General features: G+C 31.4%; 1 protein-coding gene and 1 pseudogene across 2 annotated transcripts; both read left to right on the top strand.

Annotated features, from left to right (window-relative positions):
* The first annotated feature begins 4,459 nt into the window (after positions 1-4,459).
* On the top strand, positions 4,460-6,802 carry LOC110228064. 2 transcript variants are annotated; one of them, XM_021024194.1, is made up of 2 exons: positions 4,460-6,131; positions 6,202-6,350. In XM_021024194.1, exons 1-2 carry the CDS (start codon positions 4,580-4,582, stop codon positions 6,348-6,350), a joined length of 1,701 nt encoding a protein of 566 aa, XP_020879853.1. In that variant the 5' UTR covers positions 4,460-4,579. The 2 variants fall into 2 exon arrangements, with proteins under 2 accessions (XP_020879853.1, XP_020879852.1); XM_021024193.1 differs by having other exon boundaries at positions 4,756-4,835; positions 4,990-6,802.
* A 6,036-nt stretch (positions 6,803-12,838) lies between these two features.
* On the top strand, positions 12,839-14,767 carry LOC110228465 (annotated as a pseudogene).
* The last annotated feature ends 4,168 nt before the right edge of the window (positions 14,768-18,935 follow it).

Raw genomic sequence — 18,935 nt, 5'->3', positions numbered from 1 at the left:
TTTATAAATACGTTGTAAAACCTTTTAAAATACATTGTAAAACCTTATAAATACCCTGTAAAAACCCTTTAAAATACCTTGTAAATTTTTCCCGCCAAAAATTTAACGCCAAAAAATTTGCGGAATCACTTTTCCCGCAAAAAAATTTTTTTGGCGGGAAAATTTTTTGGCAGGAAAAAATTTTACGGGAAAATTTTACAAGGTATTTTAAAGGTTTTACAAATTTTTACAAGTGTTTTGGCGGGAAAAATTGGGGGATCACTTTTCCCGCCAAAAAATATTTTGTATTTTGTGGACCTAATTTTGTTATATTTCCTTATATATTTATGATATCTTTTATTAAAAGAAGGGTAATTTAGTCATTTTGTACATAAAAGGGGTATTTTTAAAAATGGACATCCAAAGGGGGCATTTTTGAAAAGGGGTATTGAAAAAGAGGCATTTTTGTGAGTCTCCCTAATTTTAAATATGTATTTTTCAGAAATGAATTACTTTTTATTTTTAGTAAAAACAATTAAATTTAATATATTTTTAAGTCTTATCTCTTAAAAATGATTGTTTTATCATTAAACTATATGATAAGTTTCTTTTTCATATATCTAGTCCTTTAGGAATATTTACTCATTATATGTTAAGATACAATTATCTAATTTTATGTTTATCCAATCTCTATTCAAAATTTTATATTTTGTGTTATAATTTTTTTTAATATTTAATTTATTCTATTGTAACTAATTGTTTTTTTTTAATGAAATATAATAATATAAATTATAAAATGTGTGAATTAATTATAGTATTAATGTTTTTTATTTTAATAAATAAAATATGTAGAGCCCACATAAAATTAAAATATGATGACTTGGATGATGATGTGGACACCCTAGATGGAGAGACAATTCTACCATTATATATATAGATTTTAGGATTAAAGATTGTATGATTAGATTTTACAAATAAAAGGTCATATATTTAATATTCTATATTCTATAAGTTTCTGTTTTTCTTTTTATAATTTAGGTAAAAATAATTTCTTAATATAGAAGAAATCTTTATATATAAAATTAAATATTTAAAATTTCAAAATATATATTTATGGTAATTCTATTTAATATTTGTATATGCTGGGTATTTTTTTAGTTTTTTATTTTTAATTTATTGCATATATTTTTATTTAAATATATATTGTTATTTGTTAATATATATATATATATATATATATATATATATGCTATGTTTGCCATTATACCAAACTACTGTCGTACTGAGCAGTAAATAGTCTCTTATGAGTCCAAAAGGTTAGTAGTTCGATTCTCCATGGATGCATTTTTTCCATCATTATTTTTTAATAAAACATCGTCACTTTGGAGCTTTCAAAACGACGTCGTTTCGATTTAACAGAAACTTCTAACCGAAAGTTAATCCCGTTAACGAAATTTTAACGATATGCTCGAAATGGCCAAATCAACGAAAATTGACTATTTTATCAAAAATTCAAACTAAATTGGTATTTCGGAATTCATGTTTTTCGTCCCAAATTCAAAAGTTCGATTTTTTTTCTTTAGGAGAATCCATCAAACATAACATTTCGAAAAACGAATCTAGAAAAACATGCAGCGTAACGCAAGTATTCACATAATGTGTTAAATAAAGAAAGTCAGATATTGCATATATTCGGAAGACAATGTTTTATATTTTGGGTTATTAATTTATTTTAAGAAAAAAATACAAAAACTTAGATTGTCAAAGAAGTGGAAAAAACCAACTTTTTCTATCTTGACATGAAAAAAAGAAAAAAAAAACATATAATTCCATCTTCAATCAATCTCGATCCCTTTCCATTTTTTTCTTCTATCTGAGATTGTCTTCTGCGATTTAACCAAATCATACATATAAAAGTAAGGTTTCACTCTTTTCTTATTGGTCCATTTGGAAATGTAACTTAATTTTTTTTTAATTAAATCATAATTAAAATACATTTAACTCACACTTTAATATAAAAACTGAAATCATTAAAATTATACATTAACTATATTTTTCCACTCAATTTTATTCAACACACAATAAATTAGAATTGTAACTCCCATAATTTATTTATTTTAATTGTAACTTATTTCACTTCTCAATGTTCTCATCCTATAAATACTCATTTCTCATTCTCTCATCCTCTCATCCTCTCAACCTCTCACCCTCTTCCACTATAGCTCAAATCTTAAATATTTTTTTGTTTTGTGTTCTTACATTAGTTTTTTTTTTTGAAAGATACATCTTCATTGTCTATTTTAGATAATCATCTTATACTTATTTATTCTCTCATCTTCTCCTACTATATTTATGTGTCTATTTTTATGTTGTTATATGGATTAAAAATCAAGAATTTGATTCTAAATTTATTTTAACATTGTATTCATTTTTCTATATATCTAAAGCCATACTAAAATATACCTATTTATTCTTTAATTTTCATTTTTTTGTTTAAAATTCACATATGTATACTAAAAGTTTTGATGGTTATAACAAAATTTTCAGGTTCATTGATGATGGAGAGTTAAATATATCAATTCCAATCATAGCAGAACAAGATAATGAAGTTGAAAAGATCAATTTCCATTATCTACTTTAGATGTTTGATTATTTTCTAATATATCCATGTAATTCTTTTAATTATGTAATATTTAATGAAATAAATTATTGTAATACATTTATTAAATATATATTTCTTAATTTTTTCTTAACTCGAATAAATTTTGTAATTTATTTTTAATATATGTATTATTATATTTACTTTTTGTGATCTAATAGATAATTATATAAAATTGTTATACTGTTTATTTTATTTAAAATTTGAGGTTTAAGTTTTTTTTCAAATTAAAAAAAATTTCGTTAATAAAAATTTGGTCCTTAAGGTTAAAAAAAACGAATCATATGGTTCAAGAAAATTAAATTTAGGTAGAATAGAAAATTAGAATGAAATCATTAGAATGAAACCTAACACTCATACTTAAATAGAGTGAAATATACAACAAAATAACTATAATTAAAACAAAAATCATTTTATTAAATCCTATAAAAATAAAACCATTAGTATAAAATCTAGCACTAGAATTCAAATTGATGAGTGAAATAAAAAAAAAGAAAGATAAAAGTTATCCTTGGATCTTTGATGATTTTAATTAGACTGAAGTTCTTTTTTTTTTCTTTTTTTTTGTCATCCGCAATTAATTAAAGCTCAAAAGAGCCATTCCTGAGGAATGTTGTTTACATAGGTGATATGAAACGGTTCTGTGCGTACTTTTCGTGCCAGATTATCCGCCTTACTATTAGCCGTACGAGAAATTAAAGATAAAGAAAAAGATGAAACTCCTATTTGTCGCTCTGAAATTCCTCCAAATACACTGAAAACGCCGGCCATTCGGTTGGAGAAGACACCATCTTCACCAGGTCTGAACAGTCTGTAAAGAACGCTACCTCTTGATTATCTGCACCAATCATACACTTCATCGCCCAGAGAAGGGCCTCGACTTCGGCATGTAGTGGAGATAGACTTCTACGGAGGTTCGCAGCTCCCATGGTTGGCGGCTCTCCATTTGACGATGTACAGAACCAGCCTGTACCAGAGAACCTATCACTTTCTTTCCATGATCCATCCACAAAACAACGGTATCCCGAATACTCCGCCTCAAGTGAAATATCCCTCACTCGATCTTGATTTACCAAGTCCACAGAACCATGATTTTCATTATGGAGCTCAATTTGAGCTGACTGCCACAATTGTGCCTCTTTTTCCGCTACTCGTAATACTTCTGCTGGGTCTGTATCTATGTTTTCAAAGATCTTTTCGTTCCTTGCTTTCCAAATATACCAAATAATCCATGGGAAGACTGATGAATCAAATTCCGTAGGTATTCTCCAAAATAAGTGATCCAAATTCGTAAAATTAAATTCTGTGGGGAAAATCCCCATAGCCGTAGGAATCTGTGAAAGTGCCCAAATCTGTCGTGCCCAAATTATACTAAAGTATTTTAATATATTTTAGTAATATAGTATATTTTCTTATATTAATTTCAAGTCCATGCAATATGTTGACAGCTCTTACTTAAAACAGGGAAAATCATTATGACTCTAAAAAATCTGGATATTTTTACCATTGAAAATATATACGGATATTAAGACACAGAATGCAAAAAAAAAACTATATATATAATATATTTAGAAAGAACCGATTTTTGATCTAAAGTCACAGAAAATATTTATACTTTAAACGGTAGCTGCTAAATGAGAGTTGAAGGAGGAAAGATAAAATAATATAAAAAAATCCAAGTAAAAAAACTAAACATGGCAGACAAAACCTTAGTGGGACAATCGATATTAATGTTTAAATTAAACAAAGACTACCGACGTGCCAACTAGCTGTACTAATAATATATAATTTTATCAACGTCATATATGTGTAACAAGTAGCATTGATTTAATTAGAGTATATAAAGAAACAACAATATTGATCCATTATTACACGAAACCAAAGTGCTATAACCCCAAACGTTGATTTCCATCCTCTGTATCTCTGCTAACCGCATCCGCCATGACTAAAGAGTTAGAAGGACACGAGCATCTTGTTTCCCTTGTTAAGGATCATGATCGTTTGGAATGCGATGCTTGTGATCGATTGAATGTTGATGGCTATGCATGCAGCGAATGCAAGTTTAATATTCACGAAAAATGTACATTTGTGTTCGAGTTCCAAGAGATAGTCGTCCACCCTTCTCATGATGGACATTCTCTTAAGCTTCTTACAACCGGAGCTCCTGATCACACCGACCCAAAATGTCATCTCTGCGGTAACAACACCAAGCGCTTGCTTTATCATTGCTCTAATTGTCAACTCAATTTGGACATTTTTTGCATAACTGATCACTTACTCGGCCCAGATCTTTATAATATGCCATGGCACCCCCATCCTCTACTATTTTTTGATTTTGGACCTAAAAATAGGTGCGACTTTTGTAACGAGAATTTTGGCGGACAAGGCTATCTCTGCTATCGTTGCGGGTTGGTGATTCATAAGGAATGTGTATTTGAATTACAAGAGGTCACTCAGTTCCCTTCTCATGTCAGACACCCTCTTAAGCTTCTCACGAGTGGAGCTCCAAATTACACAAACCCAAGATGTCATATATGTGGAGAAGACACTGGGAACTTACTTTATCATTGTGATATTTGTAAGTTCAATTTGGATCTGCGTTGTGCGATTAAAAGCCCTCCACCAGTTGCTCTTTCAAATCTAAATGTCCATGAGCATACACTCACACTCATGCCAAAACTGATCTCCTTCATCTGTGATGCTTGTGGGACGAAAGGCGATCGTTCTCCTTACATCTGTGTTCAATGTGATTTCATGATCTTCCACCAAAGGTGTGCTCAATTACCACGTGTCATTCATGTTAATCACCATGACCATCGTGTTTCCTTCAAGTATCCTCTTGGTCCTGGAGAATGGAGATGTGGAGTTTGTTGGGAAGAGATTGATTGGTCATATGGGGCTTATATTTGTTCCATTTGTCCTCGTTATGCTATTCATTCACTATGCGCAACAAGGGCTGACGTGTGGGATGGGGAAGAGCTTGACGGAGTCCCCGAAGAAGTTGAAGATGTTGAGCCATTCAAGAGGAATGATGACAACACAATCGATCATTTCGCTCATCATGAAAACCTCATTAGGCTCGATAAAAGCAGTGAAGAAAGTATCTTGTGTAGAGCATGTGTTTGTCCCATCGGTTCTTCTTGCTCACTCTACAAGTGTCCAGAATCAGATTGCAGTTTCATTCTTCATGAAACCTGTGCAAATCTTCCTATGAAGAAACGACATTTTCTGAGCCCACAACCACTTGCTCTTAGCTATCATCTCCTTCAACGCCATATGGGCGATGAAATTTGCGAAGCTTGTCATCAAATTTTTTGCAAAGGATTCGTTTACTCGTCGTATTTGAAAGAGAACTTTGACTTACCATGCAGTTTGATTACTGTGCCTTTTATCCATGGAAGTCATGATCATCATTTACTCTACCTCAAACTAGAATACGGTAACGTGAAGACTTGCCAGAGTTGCGGTATCGAAGAAAAAGGAGTCGCCATAGGTTGTACCAAATGCAATTACTTTTTGGATTTCCGTTGTGCCACTCTACCAATAACGGTAACGCTTCCCAGGTATGATGATCATCCACTCACTCTTTGTTATGGTGAAGAAAAGGCAAGCGGCAAATACTGGTGTGATATTTGCGAAAGAGAGACAAATCCAAAGACTTGGTTCTACACTTGTAAAGATTGCGGGGTCAGTTTACATGTTTTTTGTGTAGTTGGGGATATCAGGTACGCCAAACACGAAGGAAAGATCAAGTACTATATAGAATTGGTGTCTAACAATACCTCTTCAAGGCCATTTTGCCACCGCTGCCATTGTCGCTGCCAAGGTCCCTTCATTCTAAGGATAAAAAAGCAACAGTACATATTCTTTTGTTCTTCTTACTGTTACATAATCACCCAAAGTAAGAAGGAGTACTCCAAAATTAAGTTGAGATGTCCTCCTTGGATAAGTGGACATCAAATCCAATTGATGGAGTTGCAAAACCACCAATAAAACCAGTTTTCTTTATGTTTTATGTTTTCTTTTTCTTTTTTAGTTTAATTATGTTATTTGCTTCAGTTAGAAATAAGAGGAGAATCCGTTCTCCTTATGTTTAGGAGCGGAGCCATCTCGTTCATATTTTCCTTTATTGTAGTTGTTGGAGCTACGACTCCACTTTGCTTCTTGTTTTGTCTATTTCTAAGGAAATTAAAAAGCTAAAAAAATAGGCAATCTTAATTACCAAAAAAAGTGTTATTGTGTTCTTAATTTACAAACTCGGGTATCGTAAAATGATTATGGGCCGATAACTAAACATTCAAGTCCCAATAATATAAACGTGTAATATATAAATTAGCCCACAAGAAAGCCAATTAATTATGGAGCACACTGTTTGTCATTTAGGCATGGGCAAATTAACCGAACCGAATGTACAAACCGGAACCGAAGCAAAATAAACCGAATCGAACCGAACCAAAAATTTGAAAATAACCGAATAAATACTAAATTCTAAAACCGAAAGAACTGGAACCGAATCGGTACCGAACCGAAATACAATTATATATCCAAAAATATTAGTTATTTATACACTTAACAATAAAAAAACTTGAAAATATATAAAAACTAGGATATGACCCGCGGTACACCGCGAGTTAAAATATTTAATTAATTTTATAATTTTATTTTAAGCAAATGAATTTATTGTATTTATTTTGTATATTTTTGGTCCTTTTATATGTAAATTTTCAAAAATCTAGGATTTAAGCGGGATAATATTTTATTTATATATATAGTAATATTAGATTTTGGTATTTTGTTATTTAGTATTAAAGTTATATGAATTAAACTTTTGGTATTTTTAGATTTAACATGTATAACATATGTAATTGAATAAGTTAGTATTGCAATTACCCATTTGGACGGAGATTAAAACTTATAAAAACTTAAAATGTTGGATTTTTATAATAAATTTTATAAAGTATTAAAGTTATATGATTATACTTTTTAGTTTTTAAGATTTAACCCATAAAACAGATGTAATTTACTAACTCAATTACACATTTAGAGATTGACCCGTGTGACATTATTGAAATCAGAATTTATATATAAAATTTACATTTACAGAATTTAGTAAATTGACCCATGTGACATTAGTAAAATCAGAATTTAGACTCCCTGAACATTATACATTTACAAAATATCAGAATTTAGATCTCAATTAGTGAAAACCAAAACATACATAAAAACAAAATCAGAAAAGAGAAAACATTAAATATGAATTACAAAATATATAAAAATATATATGGTATGATTTAGTAACTAATTTCCTTATCTATAAAACATCTTACCAACGGATTATTAGAATTCAATTTTAATGCAATCAATAATGTCGTGATTTTATTTGTAGAGAATCTTACCCAAAATAACTACAAAATTTCTAAAATATAGAAAAGATCCGAATCAAAGATTTCTGGATCAGAATCAAAAATCCGACCCGATTACCTTGAGCAAATATGTACTTCAAAAATGTTAAGTAGATTGTACATATACTTTTTTTCTTCATCGATTGAGTAATATATATGTCCGTTTTTTAAAATTTGAATTATACAATATGTAGAAAAAATTTTAAAATTTTATTAACTTTATATATTTTATAATAATTCAAAATAATATAAATATAAGATCATATAAAAGTAAAATGAGAATCATATATTTATGTTTAAATTAAGTATATAGTTTTTAGGAAATTAGCTCAAATTTGTTATATTAGCATTAAATCATCATATCTGATTTCCTTATCTATAAAAATCGTAAAAAATATTTCATAAATAAAAAGTTTAGGTATAGTAATTAGTTGAGAGTATATATATATTTTCATTTTATTAAATAATTTCGTTTTTAAATTTGGCCAACATTTAAGGAAAGATCCAATTGAAGATTTCTGGGTCAAAATTTTAAAAAATCTGACCTGATTGGATTCCTTAAAATGTATTTCAAAAATGTATAGTAGATAGTAAAAACACTTGAAAATAACCGAAAATTTTCTAAAAATTCTAAAAATAATCGAATGGATACTAAATTTTAAAACCAAAAGAACCGAAACCGAACTAAAACCGAACCGAAATTCGAAAATAATCGAATAGATACTAAACTCTAGAACCGAAAGAACCAAAATCGAATGAAACGGAACCGATAACTGATTAGATAACCGAACGCCCAGGACTTTGATGGAGGTAGGACAGTAGGAACATCGTGTTCTTAACATTATTATAGTTTAAATTTTCGAATTCTATCATAAGTTTAATCTTTTTTAATGACTAATCTCGAAGGTATCATCGTCAGCTCAATGTTAGCTGTCATGAGTTTAACTTCTTCCTTCTATTTATACTAGTATTTTTGCAACACTTTGGTGACGGGTGGGTAAAAATGCTTCTGGGTTAATCGGATATCCGACCCGTTTTTTAAAATCCTTCACAAAAAATTTGTTGGGTCGGGTTATATTTAACCCAACTCATACACCGGATATTTCATATTTAATAATTTAGATATTTAGAAGATTTGATTAAGATTTGAATTATGATTCTCCTATCATCTTTGTTTGATTTGTTTTTAACTGTTTTGAATCATCATATAATACATAAAGTAAAAAAAAAAAAAAAAAAAATTCTGCATATACTGTGATTCGAAATTTTAAAAACGAACATATATCATCTAATTGATGAAAATGTGTGTTCAACGTTCTACATCGATTAAAATATTTAGACAATGATTCAGAATCATATCATAAATAAGATCAACATTAATAAAATAAATCAGTTTTTTCGCCGGACGGGTTTGGCGGGACGGGTTTTTAAATCAACAATAATAAAAAGATTAAAATATCATTAATCCGCCGCTTCAATACGGATTAAATCCTTTTTTTTAATAACACCAATATTAGACATATTAAATCAGTCTTATTTAGAAAAGATTGTATAAAACCAAAAATTGTCCCGTGGTATAATGTTACTTAATAACAATATTTATAAAATTTTAAATATCATTAACATGCCGCTTTAATACATATTAAATCTTCAATTTATTAAAATATAAATGTCTTAGAGAATGATATGATTTGTAAACTTTTATATATAATAAATAATCATTAAGTTTTAAAATAAAAACAAATTACGGGACGGGTTAAGAAATTACGGAACGGGTTATATTTCGGAAATGATTTATATGGCGGACAAATTTGAATAAATATTTATATACCGCTTTAATACGGGTTAAATCCTCAATTTATTAATAATTGTCTCGTGGACTCGTGGTATACCGTTACTTAATAACAATTGTAAACTATAATATAAATAAATATGTTATAAGGAGATACAATTTACAAAATATTTTTATACACCGCGGGTTAAAATCTAGTTATTATTAGTATTACAATGAAATTAATCTTCTTCTATATTTTGTGTAATGATTTTTCTGTTATTTAATCGAAAAAGGAACAAAACTTGCCTGTTGAGAATTAGAAGAGCAAAGATAAGAAAATAAAAAAAAGTCAAAGTAAACAGACTAACATGGCAGACAATCAATCGATAGTAGACTATTAAACAAAGACTAACAACGTGCCCATTAGTTGTATTCTAGATTTGTCAATGGCAATATTAATGTACTAGATGTTAACCCGCGGTACACCGCGGGTCTATATTTTTATTAGAAAAATTTATTAAATTTTGTTTTAAGATACTCTATAGATATATACTATTTTTTTGTTTAATTTAAATGTATAATACACCGTGAGACGAAATTTTATTACAAAAATTGAAATTTTATAGATAGACGTAGTATAAAAACAATAGATTCAATTGTATGATTTTGAATAAGATGCTGATTTAACCCGTCTTATACTGATTTTACCCGCGGTATACCGTATGCTAAATTTTAAATAATAAAATGAGGATTTAATATGTGTTATAGCGATATATTAGTGATATTTTAAATTTATATTAATATCAATCCTAACCAAACCTGTGTCATACAATTCGTCCCGTAATATTTAAAACTATTTAATAAAAACTCAAAAACCATAGCTAAATGGGCAAACAAAAGCCAAAAAATTTAAATATATCAATTAGAAATTTTTGAATTAGAAATTTTTGAATTTAATTAGAAAAGATTGCTCCATAATTTTAAATCTTACGTATTTAATGTATTTATGAAGATTTGATATTTGAATTTATTTGAGAACATTACTTATTTTTAGCAATTTCAGAAAAAAGACATGGGTTAAAGCTTGAACTGATCCGATAATTAAGGTCTGAATTAATAGTTTTGCACCGGCCTTGTTATTTTATTTGTATTTTCTAATTATTTTATCACTATTCAAACCTTAATGATCCATGTAATTAACACTAACCTATTATTGTTATATAATCACAAATATTAAAAATAATATGTTTAGAACTGCCTTGAAAAAAAAATTAAGTATGCAACTTTCATTAGTTCACATAATGAAAAAATAAACACATAGAGTATTAGAACCCAATAACAAAGAATCATGTCTACCAATTTTGTAAAGACCTACAGAGCCCAAATTGTTTTTATTCAACTCTCTCATATACCCAAAATGAAAAACTTAGAAACGGAAAGTTCAAACTCCGTCGTTAACGGTCACAGTAACGGCTCCGTCGATCTGAGCCTTGTTTCTTCAAAGCTACAGCAAAACGCATGGATCTACTCTCCGTGTAGCGTATCAAGGAGTTCTCGGCGTGTATTTTGAAGCTACCACCGGAAAAGCATATCCGAAATCTGAAGATATTCGGTGTGATCAATTCGATGTTGCGTTTCAGGCGGTGGAGCTTTGGATCGCCGATCGTCTTGTTTTGCCAATCGAAACCTAAAGAATTACGATCTCCTCCTCGTCACCATCTTCACATCGTCGGCGAGGTTTAGATCCCGGTTCACCACTGTCTCCTAGCTCTTCCCGGAGTCCGTACAGATTGCATCACGTCTGCGATTTCACATTTTCTGTAAAACTGGTGAGTTTTTATTAGACTAATGAAAGGTATTTATAATGTTTTGAGAATACTATAGGGTTTTGGGTGAGTGAGTTCCTAAAATCTTGCTGATCAAGTAACAATATCTTCAAAATCTTTTATTTTTGGAATTGAGTAATTTTCTTGCAAATCTCGAAAAAAAAAAGAAATATAGGAAAGATAATTATGAGTAATTAGTTGGGATGACAGCCAATGGTAGAGATTTTTGGCAACAATTTTTGAACGTAACATCTTTGATTTAGGAGAGATTTTTGGAATATGCTTATACCGAAATATATGTGTAATTATCTACATTAATGACGGTTTTTTTTAGATTTCCTTAAATGTCTTATCCAAGATCCGGATATAGTAAAACCGAGTAAAACCCGGATCCAAATTATTAAAAGCAAAAAAACCCCTGCAAAAATATATATATAGATTGTTATTTTGATTTTAAATTTATTACAATTTAAATGGGCAATTGCCTATATTTAATTTGTTATTGTAAAAGAAAAATGACATAGCTTATTATTAAAATATTAAACAAATTTATTAACATAATATATATATATATATATATATATATATACTGTTAAAAAAATAAATACGTTTTTTCTTTATAATTTCATAATATATGTATATATTGTTAAAATCTGGACATTTATTATGAGCATAAATATGAAAACGATTTTCCATTAAAATCGGCTATTTATTAGGGTCATTAATATGAAAGATATTAAGACAACATGGCTTCATTTATTAGTTTGAAATTAAGACAACATCCCTTAAATTGCTAATCCAAGATCCGAATAGACTAAAACCCGGGTCAAACCCGGATCCAAAAGAATTAAAGCAAAAAAGTACTATAAAAATGTATATGTAGATATGCTAATGTAACAAGTAGCATTTATATAATTAGAGTAAATAGAGGAGCAATACTGATCCATTATTACACAAAACAAATTAAGTGATATCACCTAAACATTAATTTGCATTCTCTCTACCTCTCCGAACCGCCACCGCCATGGGTTATGGGTTAAACGGACACGAGCACCTTGTATCCTACGTTAACCATCGTGATGGTTTGGAATGCGATGCTTGCGATCGATCGTATGGGGATGCCTTCTCATGCGGTGAATGCAAGTTTACCATTCACCAGGAATGTATATTTGTGTTCAAGATAAAAGACATACTCGACCACCCTTCTCATGATGGACATTGTCTTAAGCTTCTCACAACCGGAGCTCCTGATCACACCGATTCAAAATGTCATCTCTGCGGTAAAAACACCATGCGACTTCTTTATCATTGCTCTGATTGTGAACTCAATTTAGACATTGGTTGCGTAGTTGATTCCCGAGCCAGTCTGAATTTGCCGTGGCACCGCCATCCTCTGCTCATGATTGATTTTGGTTATAACTTTCAGTGCGAAGTTTGTTATACAGTAAAGGGACATGGCTACTTTTGCCATCTTTGCATATTGGTGATTCATGAGGGATGTGTCTCCGTATTTGAGTCACCAGAGATTACTCACTCTTCTCATCTCAGACACCCTCTTAAGCTTATCACCAATGGAGCTCCAGATTACACAGACGGAACATGTCATATATGTGGAGACAACGCTGGGAATTTACTTTATCATTGTGATATTTGTAAGTTCAACTTGGATATGTGTTGCGCGAGTAAAAGCCCTCCACCAGTTGTTCTTTCAACTCTGAAGGTCCATGAGCATACACTCAAACTCATGCCAAGATTGATCTCCTTCGTTTGTGATGCTTGTGGGATGAAGGGCGATCGTTCTCCTTATGTGTGTCATCAATGTGATTTCATGATTCACCAAAAGTGTGCTCATTTACCGCGTGTTATTAACGTCAACCACCATGATCACCGCGTTTCCTTCAAGTCTCCACTTGGTCTTGGTGAATGGCGATGTGGAGTTTGTTGGGAAGAGATTGATTGGTCATATGGGGCTTATTCATGTTCTCTTTGTCCTAATTATGCCATTCATTCACTATGTGCAACAAGAAAGGATGTGTGGGATGGAAAAGAGCTTGATGGAGTACCTGAAGAAGTTGAAGATATCGAGCCATTCAAGAGGAATGATGACAACACAATCACTCACTGCGCTCATGAACATAACCTCATGAGCCTCAACAAAGACGGTGAAGAAAGCAGCTTGTGTGAAGCATGTGTTCGTCCCATCAATTCTTACTTATTCTACAAGTGTTCAGAATCTGAATGCAGCTTCATTCTACATGAAGCGTGTGCTAATTTTCCTAAGAAGAAGCGACATTTTTGGAGCCCAAAACCTCTCGATCTTTGCCTCCAAAGCCTACATGGTTTCACAGATTTTTGCGGAGCTTGTCATGAAGTTGTTTGCAAAGGATTCATCTACTCTACACATCGGAAAGAGAAGTTTGACTTACTATGCAGTTCGATTAGTGTGCCATTTATCCATGGAAGTCATGATCATCATTTAATTTAATTACCTCAGACTACTAAACAATCAGGTGAAGACTTGCCAGAACTGCGGCATGGATGAAAAAGAAGTTGTCATAGGTTGTATGAAATGCGATTACTTTTTGGATTTTCGTTGTGCCACTCTACCATTAACGGTAACCGTTCCCAGGTACGATGATCATCCACTCACTCTTTGTTATGGTGATGAAAAGGTAAGCGGCAAATACTGGTGTGATATTTGCGAAACAGAAACAAATCCAAAGACTTGGTTCTACACTTGTAAAGATTGCGGGTTTACTTTACATGTTTTTTGTGTAGTTGGAGATATCAGATATGCCAAACCAGGAGCAAAGATGAAGAGAAATGTTAAATTGATGTCTAACAATAGCTCTTCACGGCCGCTTTGTGACACGTGTCGATGCCGTTGCCCAGGTCTCTTCCTTCGTAAAGATAATTATGATAGCATATCCTATTGTTCTTATTATTGTTTCATAAAGGTTCATTTTACGTTTGACCCTATAGTAGAAAGCTCAGATGCCCTCCATGGGTATTAGAACCCAACACTTGAAGATGTGGCAATGCTCGAGTTTGAATTTCATCTATTAGATTGTTGTTTTTGAATTATTATTTTTGTGAGCTTGAACGGGTTGTTGAGACTATTCACTAAATAATAAATCAATTGCATCATGCAACTCTGATGTTAGCCTACAACGTCATTTTATTTTATTTTATATCAGTTCACAATTAATACCAAAAAATGGAAAATACATGAAACAAGTTGACACTCGCAATTCTACCAAAAAAAAAAAAGTCACTCGCAATGAAACACAAATCAAGTACATTGTGTTTTTTTAATTAAATAATATAAATATATATTAAATGTATTTCAATACCAAAACATTCTTTCATATATAAGATCTTAAATTGAAACCGCAAATATATATTCCTAAACTTATGAATGATGTAAAGACTATCTATATATACATTTTTGGAGTACACTTAGCAAATAAATCCTAGAGTTGCTAAGTATTTACAAAGAATGCCATTAGTATTTAATTTTTTAATTCGAAAATTAGCATTAAATATTTGAATTATAGATTTAAGATTTAACAAACTTGCCAAAATCTCTCTTTATTGACTAAAACGAGATGATTACCTACTAACCAATAATTCCCCAAATTTCTCCATATTAACTCCATGATATTTTTCCAAATCTCTCTTAATTACTACATAATTAGCATTTGCGATAATCCCTCTACTCCAATCAAATCGAGTTTCAATAATACGAGATCCTTTAAAGTAGGATTTTCTTGATAAAATTAACAAATAAGATTTATTAATGCTTACATCACCATGAAATCGAAAGAACATCTATATTCTCTATAAAAAATGAAATATAGAATCGTAGAAAATAAGAAAATGGAAACTAATAACAACAAGCAAAGTGAATTTATGGCATATTCGTTATTTTTAAATTAAATCCGTTGCATTAAATCGTAAATTTTATATTTTTGCGATTTTGTATTTTCTCACCGAAATTTTTTCCATTACGAATCAACCCTAAACCCTACTATTTACGAGTAACTCTATAAATTACGGGAAAATTGGAAATAAAGGATATCTACTTAAAAATTTGTCCATATACACCTTTTTTGTGAGATTGTCAGTTTGGACGATTTTACCCCTACACCCTAATTTAATTGTTTTTTTTAAAAAATAACCATAAAAACAGGTAGATATACAAGAGTAGAGGTGATTTGAAGTATAATTTTTTAGAATTGGTTTAAAAAAAGTTGATTTTTTGATAGATAAAGTTTCATCTAATTTTGGTAGAATACGTTTTCTAGCGTTCTGCGAAACTCAGAATGTGTATTCTGCATTTTTGTACATGTTCTACATATTTCAGATTAGATTTCTGTTCTGAGAATTTTAGAAATCCGAAAATCAATAATCTAAAATATTTAGAACATGCATTCTACGTTTTTCTCTATATTCTAAATGTTTTAGAATAGACGTTCTAATAATTTCTACATCTTCTGCCATCGTTAGAAATTGTAATCTACGTTTAGAATGTAAATTCTACGGTATTGTAGATTTCGATTTCTGTAATTTTTAGAATGCTCTAAATATAGAAAGTAAATATTCAGAAAAGGAAACAAAATATTTTTTTAGATTACGATTTAAATGATTATTTATTGTTTAGATTACGATCTACAAGATGTAGAAGTTGTTGTCTACGGTTTTTAGACTAAGATTAAAACCTAAAACGTTTTTTAAACCCTAAAAAGCTATACGTCTTAATCCTACACGTCTTAGTCCACCACTTTCGTTTCTAAAAAGCTAAGAACACGTTTTCCTTCAAATTTTCCCGTTTTTGATCAACGATTTCTCGATGCACATCTACGTAAGGAGTGGTGTGTGGAGATTGTATAACAAGAAAGAGTGGAGATTTATTATTGATGAAAAAAATCGTGGGAGATTGTTGAGTTTGGAAACGACTACAACTTTTGAAGAGTTACAAGCGATTGTTGCAGAAGACTATGGAATAGAACAGAGTACAGTTGATGTGGAGTTAAGTTACTTACCCACGGATCTTAGCTTGGATTGTCCTCCTGTTGTAATGATGAATAACAGACAGGTTAGTAATTTCCTTTCGTACTGTAAAAGGAAAAATACGATCAAGTTATGTGTGACGTTCAATGGTGGAGATAAAGATACAGGGAGTAAAGAAAAATTCGATCTGAATAAGGAACCCGACGCTGCAAGTAATGGAGATGATGATGTTAATGTCGACGATGGAGATGATGATGTTAATGTCGACGATGGAGATGATGATGTTAATGTCGACAATATTTTGTCATCATGGGGTGTGAAAGAAACTAGAAAGAATGTCGATAGTTTCAAAACTCCAAAAAATGCTATTGTTGGTCATGGAATCGGATCGTCGTCACAGTATTCTTGTGTGAGCCAGGGTCAGTATTTCAGAAGCAAAGAATTGTTACAGTCAACCATGGAATTGTATGCGATGAAGTATAACTGTGACTACAGGATTACAAAGTCTGATACAAAACTGTGGTGTATACGATGCATAGATGTTGGCTGCAAGTGGCGACTTCGAGCTGAGCGTTTAGAGCGGTCTTCGTATTTAAAAATCAACAAGTACGTGGGTAACCATACATGTGCTCCTTCCAAGAAAAGTAAATTCTGTCGAACACCTTCAGCAAAAACGATTGGACATATCATTATGCATAATTATGAAGGTGTGTTGGAAGGACCTAAACCGAATGATATCATCAATCTTATTCGGTCACAGTATGGACACGAGCTTAATTATTCGCAGGCGTGGGAGTCTCGTGAGTATGCACTTAATGAAGTCAGAGGAATTCCTGAGAAAAGTTATGGTAAGATACCAAAATACTTGTACATGCTACAAGCAGCTAATCCCGGTACGTATACAAATTATGAAGTTGATTGTGATGGTAGATTCCAATATCTATTCATATCTTTTGTTCAGTCAATTAGAGGGTTTTACAAGTCAATTCGGAAAGTGATTGTTGTTGACGGTACATTTTTGAAGAGTAAATACAAAGGAGTTCTTCTGGTTGCTACAGCCGTAGATGGTAACTCTAATTTGTATCCAATCGCATTTGGCGTTGCTCGTTCTGAGAATGATGCATCATGGGAGTGGTTTTTCTTGCAACTTAAGACACTCATAGCGGATGATCAAGGTTTAGCTTTTGTGTCAGATAGGCATTTGTCGATCAGTAAATCGCTTGAAAAAATCTATCCGTTAGCTTCCCATGGTATTTGCATCCACCACTTGATCGGTAATGTTATTACATATCACAGTGGAAGGGGTGTGGCTGGTATGGTTGCAAAAGCGTCTAAATCCTATAGAGTTACTCAGTTTGAGAAGTTGTTCGAGGATATTTGCAACATCAGTCCAGCGATTGGTGCATACTTAGACGATGCTAATGTTGAAAAATGGGCTCGCTGCCACTTTCCGGGATTTAGATACGACATTAACACCAACAACCCTGTAGAATCAATCAATTCTGCTTTGAGATCACCTAGAGAGTATCCGATAATTCCTTTGTTAGACAGCATTAGGGAGATGTTGACACGTTGGTTTTATGAGCGAAGAGTATTAAGTGCAAAGCAAAAAGATCCGTTGACTATTGAGGTGGAGAAAAAGATTTCTAGAAGAATAGAGAAAGGTAAATTTTTTAAAGTTTATCCGATTACTAGTAACAGATTACATGTTAAAGCAAACGGATTCGACTTCGTCGTTGACTTGGAAAGAAGAACATGTTCATGTGGGAAGTTTGAGATAGGGAAACTTCCTTGTAGACACGCTATAAAAGGAGCTTATGTGATAGGCAAGTGTATATACCCATATGCTGATGATAGGCCTGGGCATTCGGTTAACCATTCGGTTTCGGTTCGGTTATGTTCGGTTTCGGTTAGTTTGGATATGGTAATATAATAACCATTCGGATATTTTAAGAATTTCGGTTCGGTTCGGTTCGGTTACCTTTCGGTTCGGTTCGGTTTGGATATTTAAATAGATAACCGTAACTAACCAAACTTTTATCACGTTCGGTTTGGTTCGGGTTTTTACCCAAATTAACCAAAATTTACCGTAACTAACCGAAACTAACCAAAATTTACCGTAACTAACCGAAACTAACCAAAATTAACCACAAAAAAATACAAAAAGAAAATACAAAAAAAGAAAGTATTAGAAAAAAATATTAAAATTTGATTCAATTTTGTAAAAGAGTATTTAACTTTGACAAATATAACAAACAATATTTGAATATTTTGATTATTTA

Source organism: Arabidopsis lyrata, assembly GCF_000004255.2.
Source record: "Arabidopsis lyrata subsp. lyrata unplaced genomic scaffold ARALYscaffold_5, whole genome shotgun sequence".
Taxonomy (NCBI): domain Eukaryota; kingdom Viridiplantae; phylum Streptophyta; class Magnoliopsida; order Brassicales; family Brassicaceae; genus Arabidopsis; species Arabidopsis lyrata.
Note: the sequence above shows the minus strand (reverse complement) of the source record. Positions and strands in the feature narration are given on the sequence as shown.

Bases quoted from the DNA above. Each gene is read 5' to 3' on its own strand.
- LOC110228064 (XM_021024194.1), top strand. From the start codon at position 4,580: ATGACTAAAGAGTTAGAAGGACACGAGCATCTTGTTTCCCTTGTTAAG. The intron at 6,132-6,201 runs GTTGTACCAAAT...AACGCTTCCCAG, and splicing joins AGAAAAAGGAGTCGCCATAG to GTATGATGATCATCCACTCA.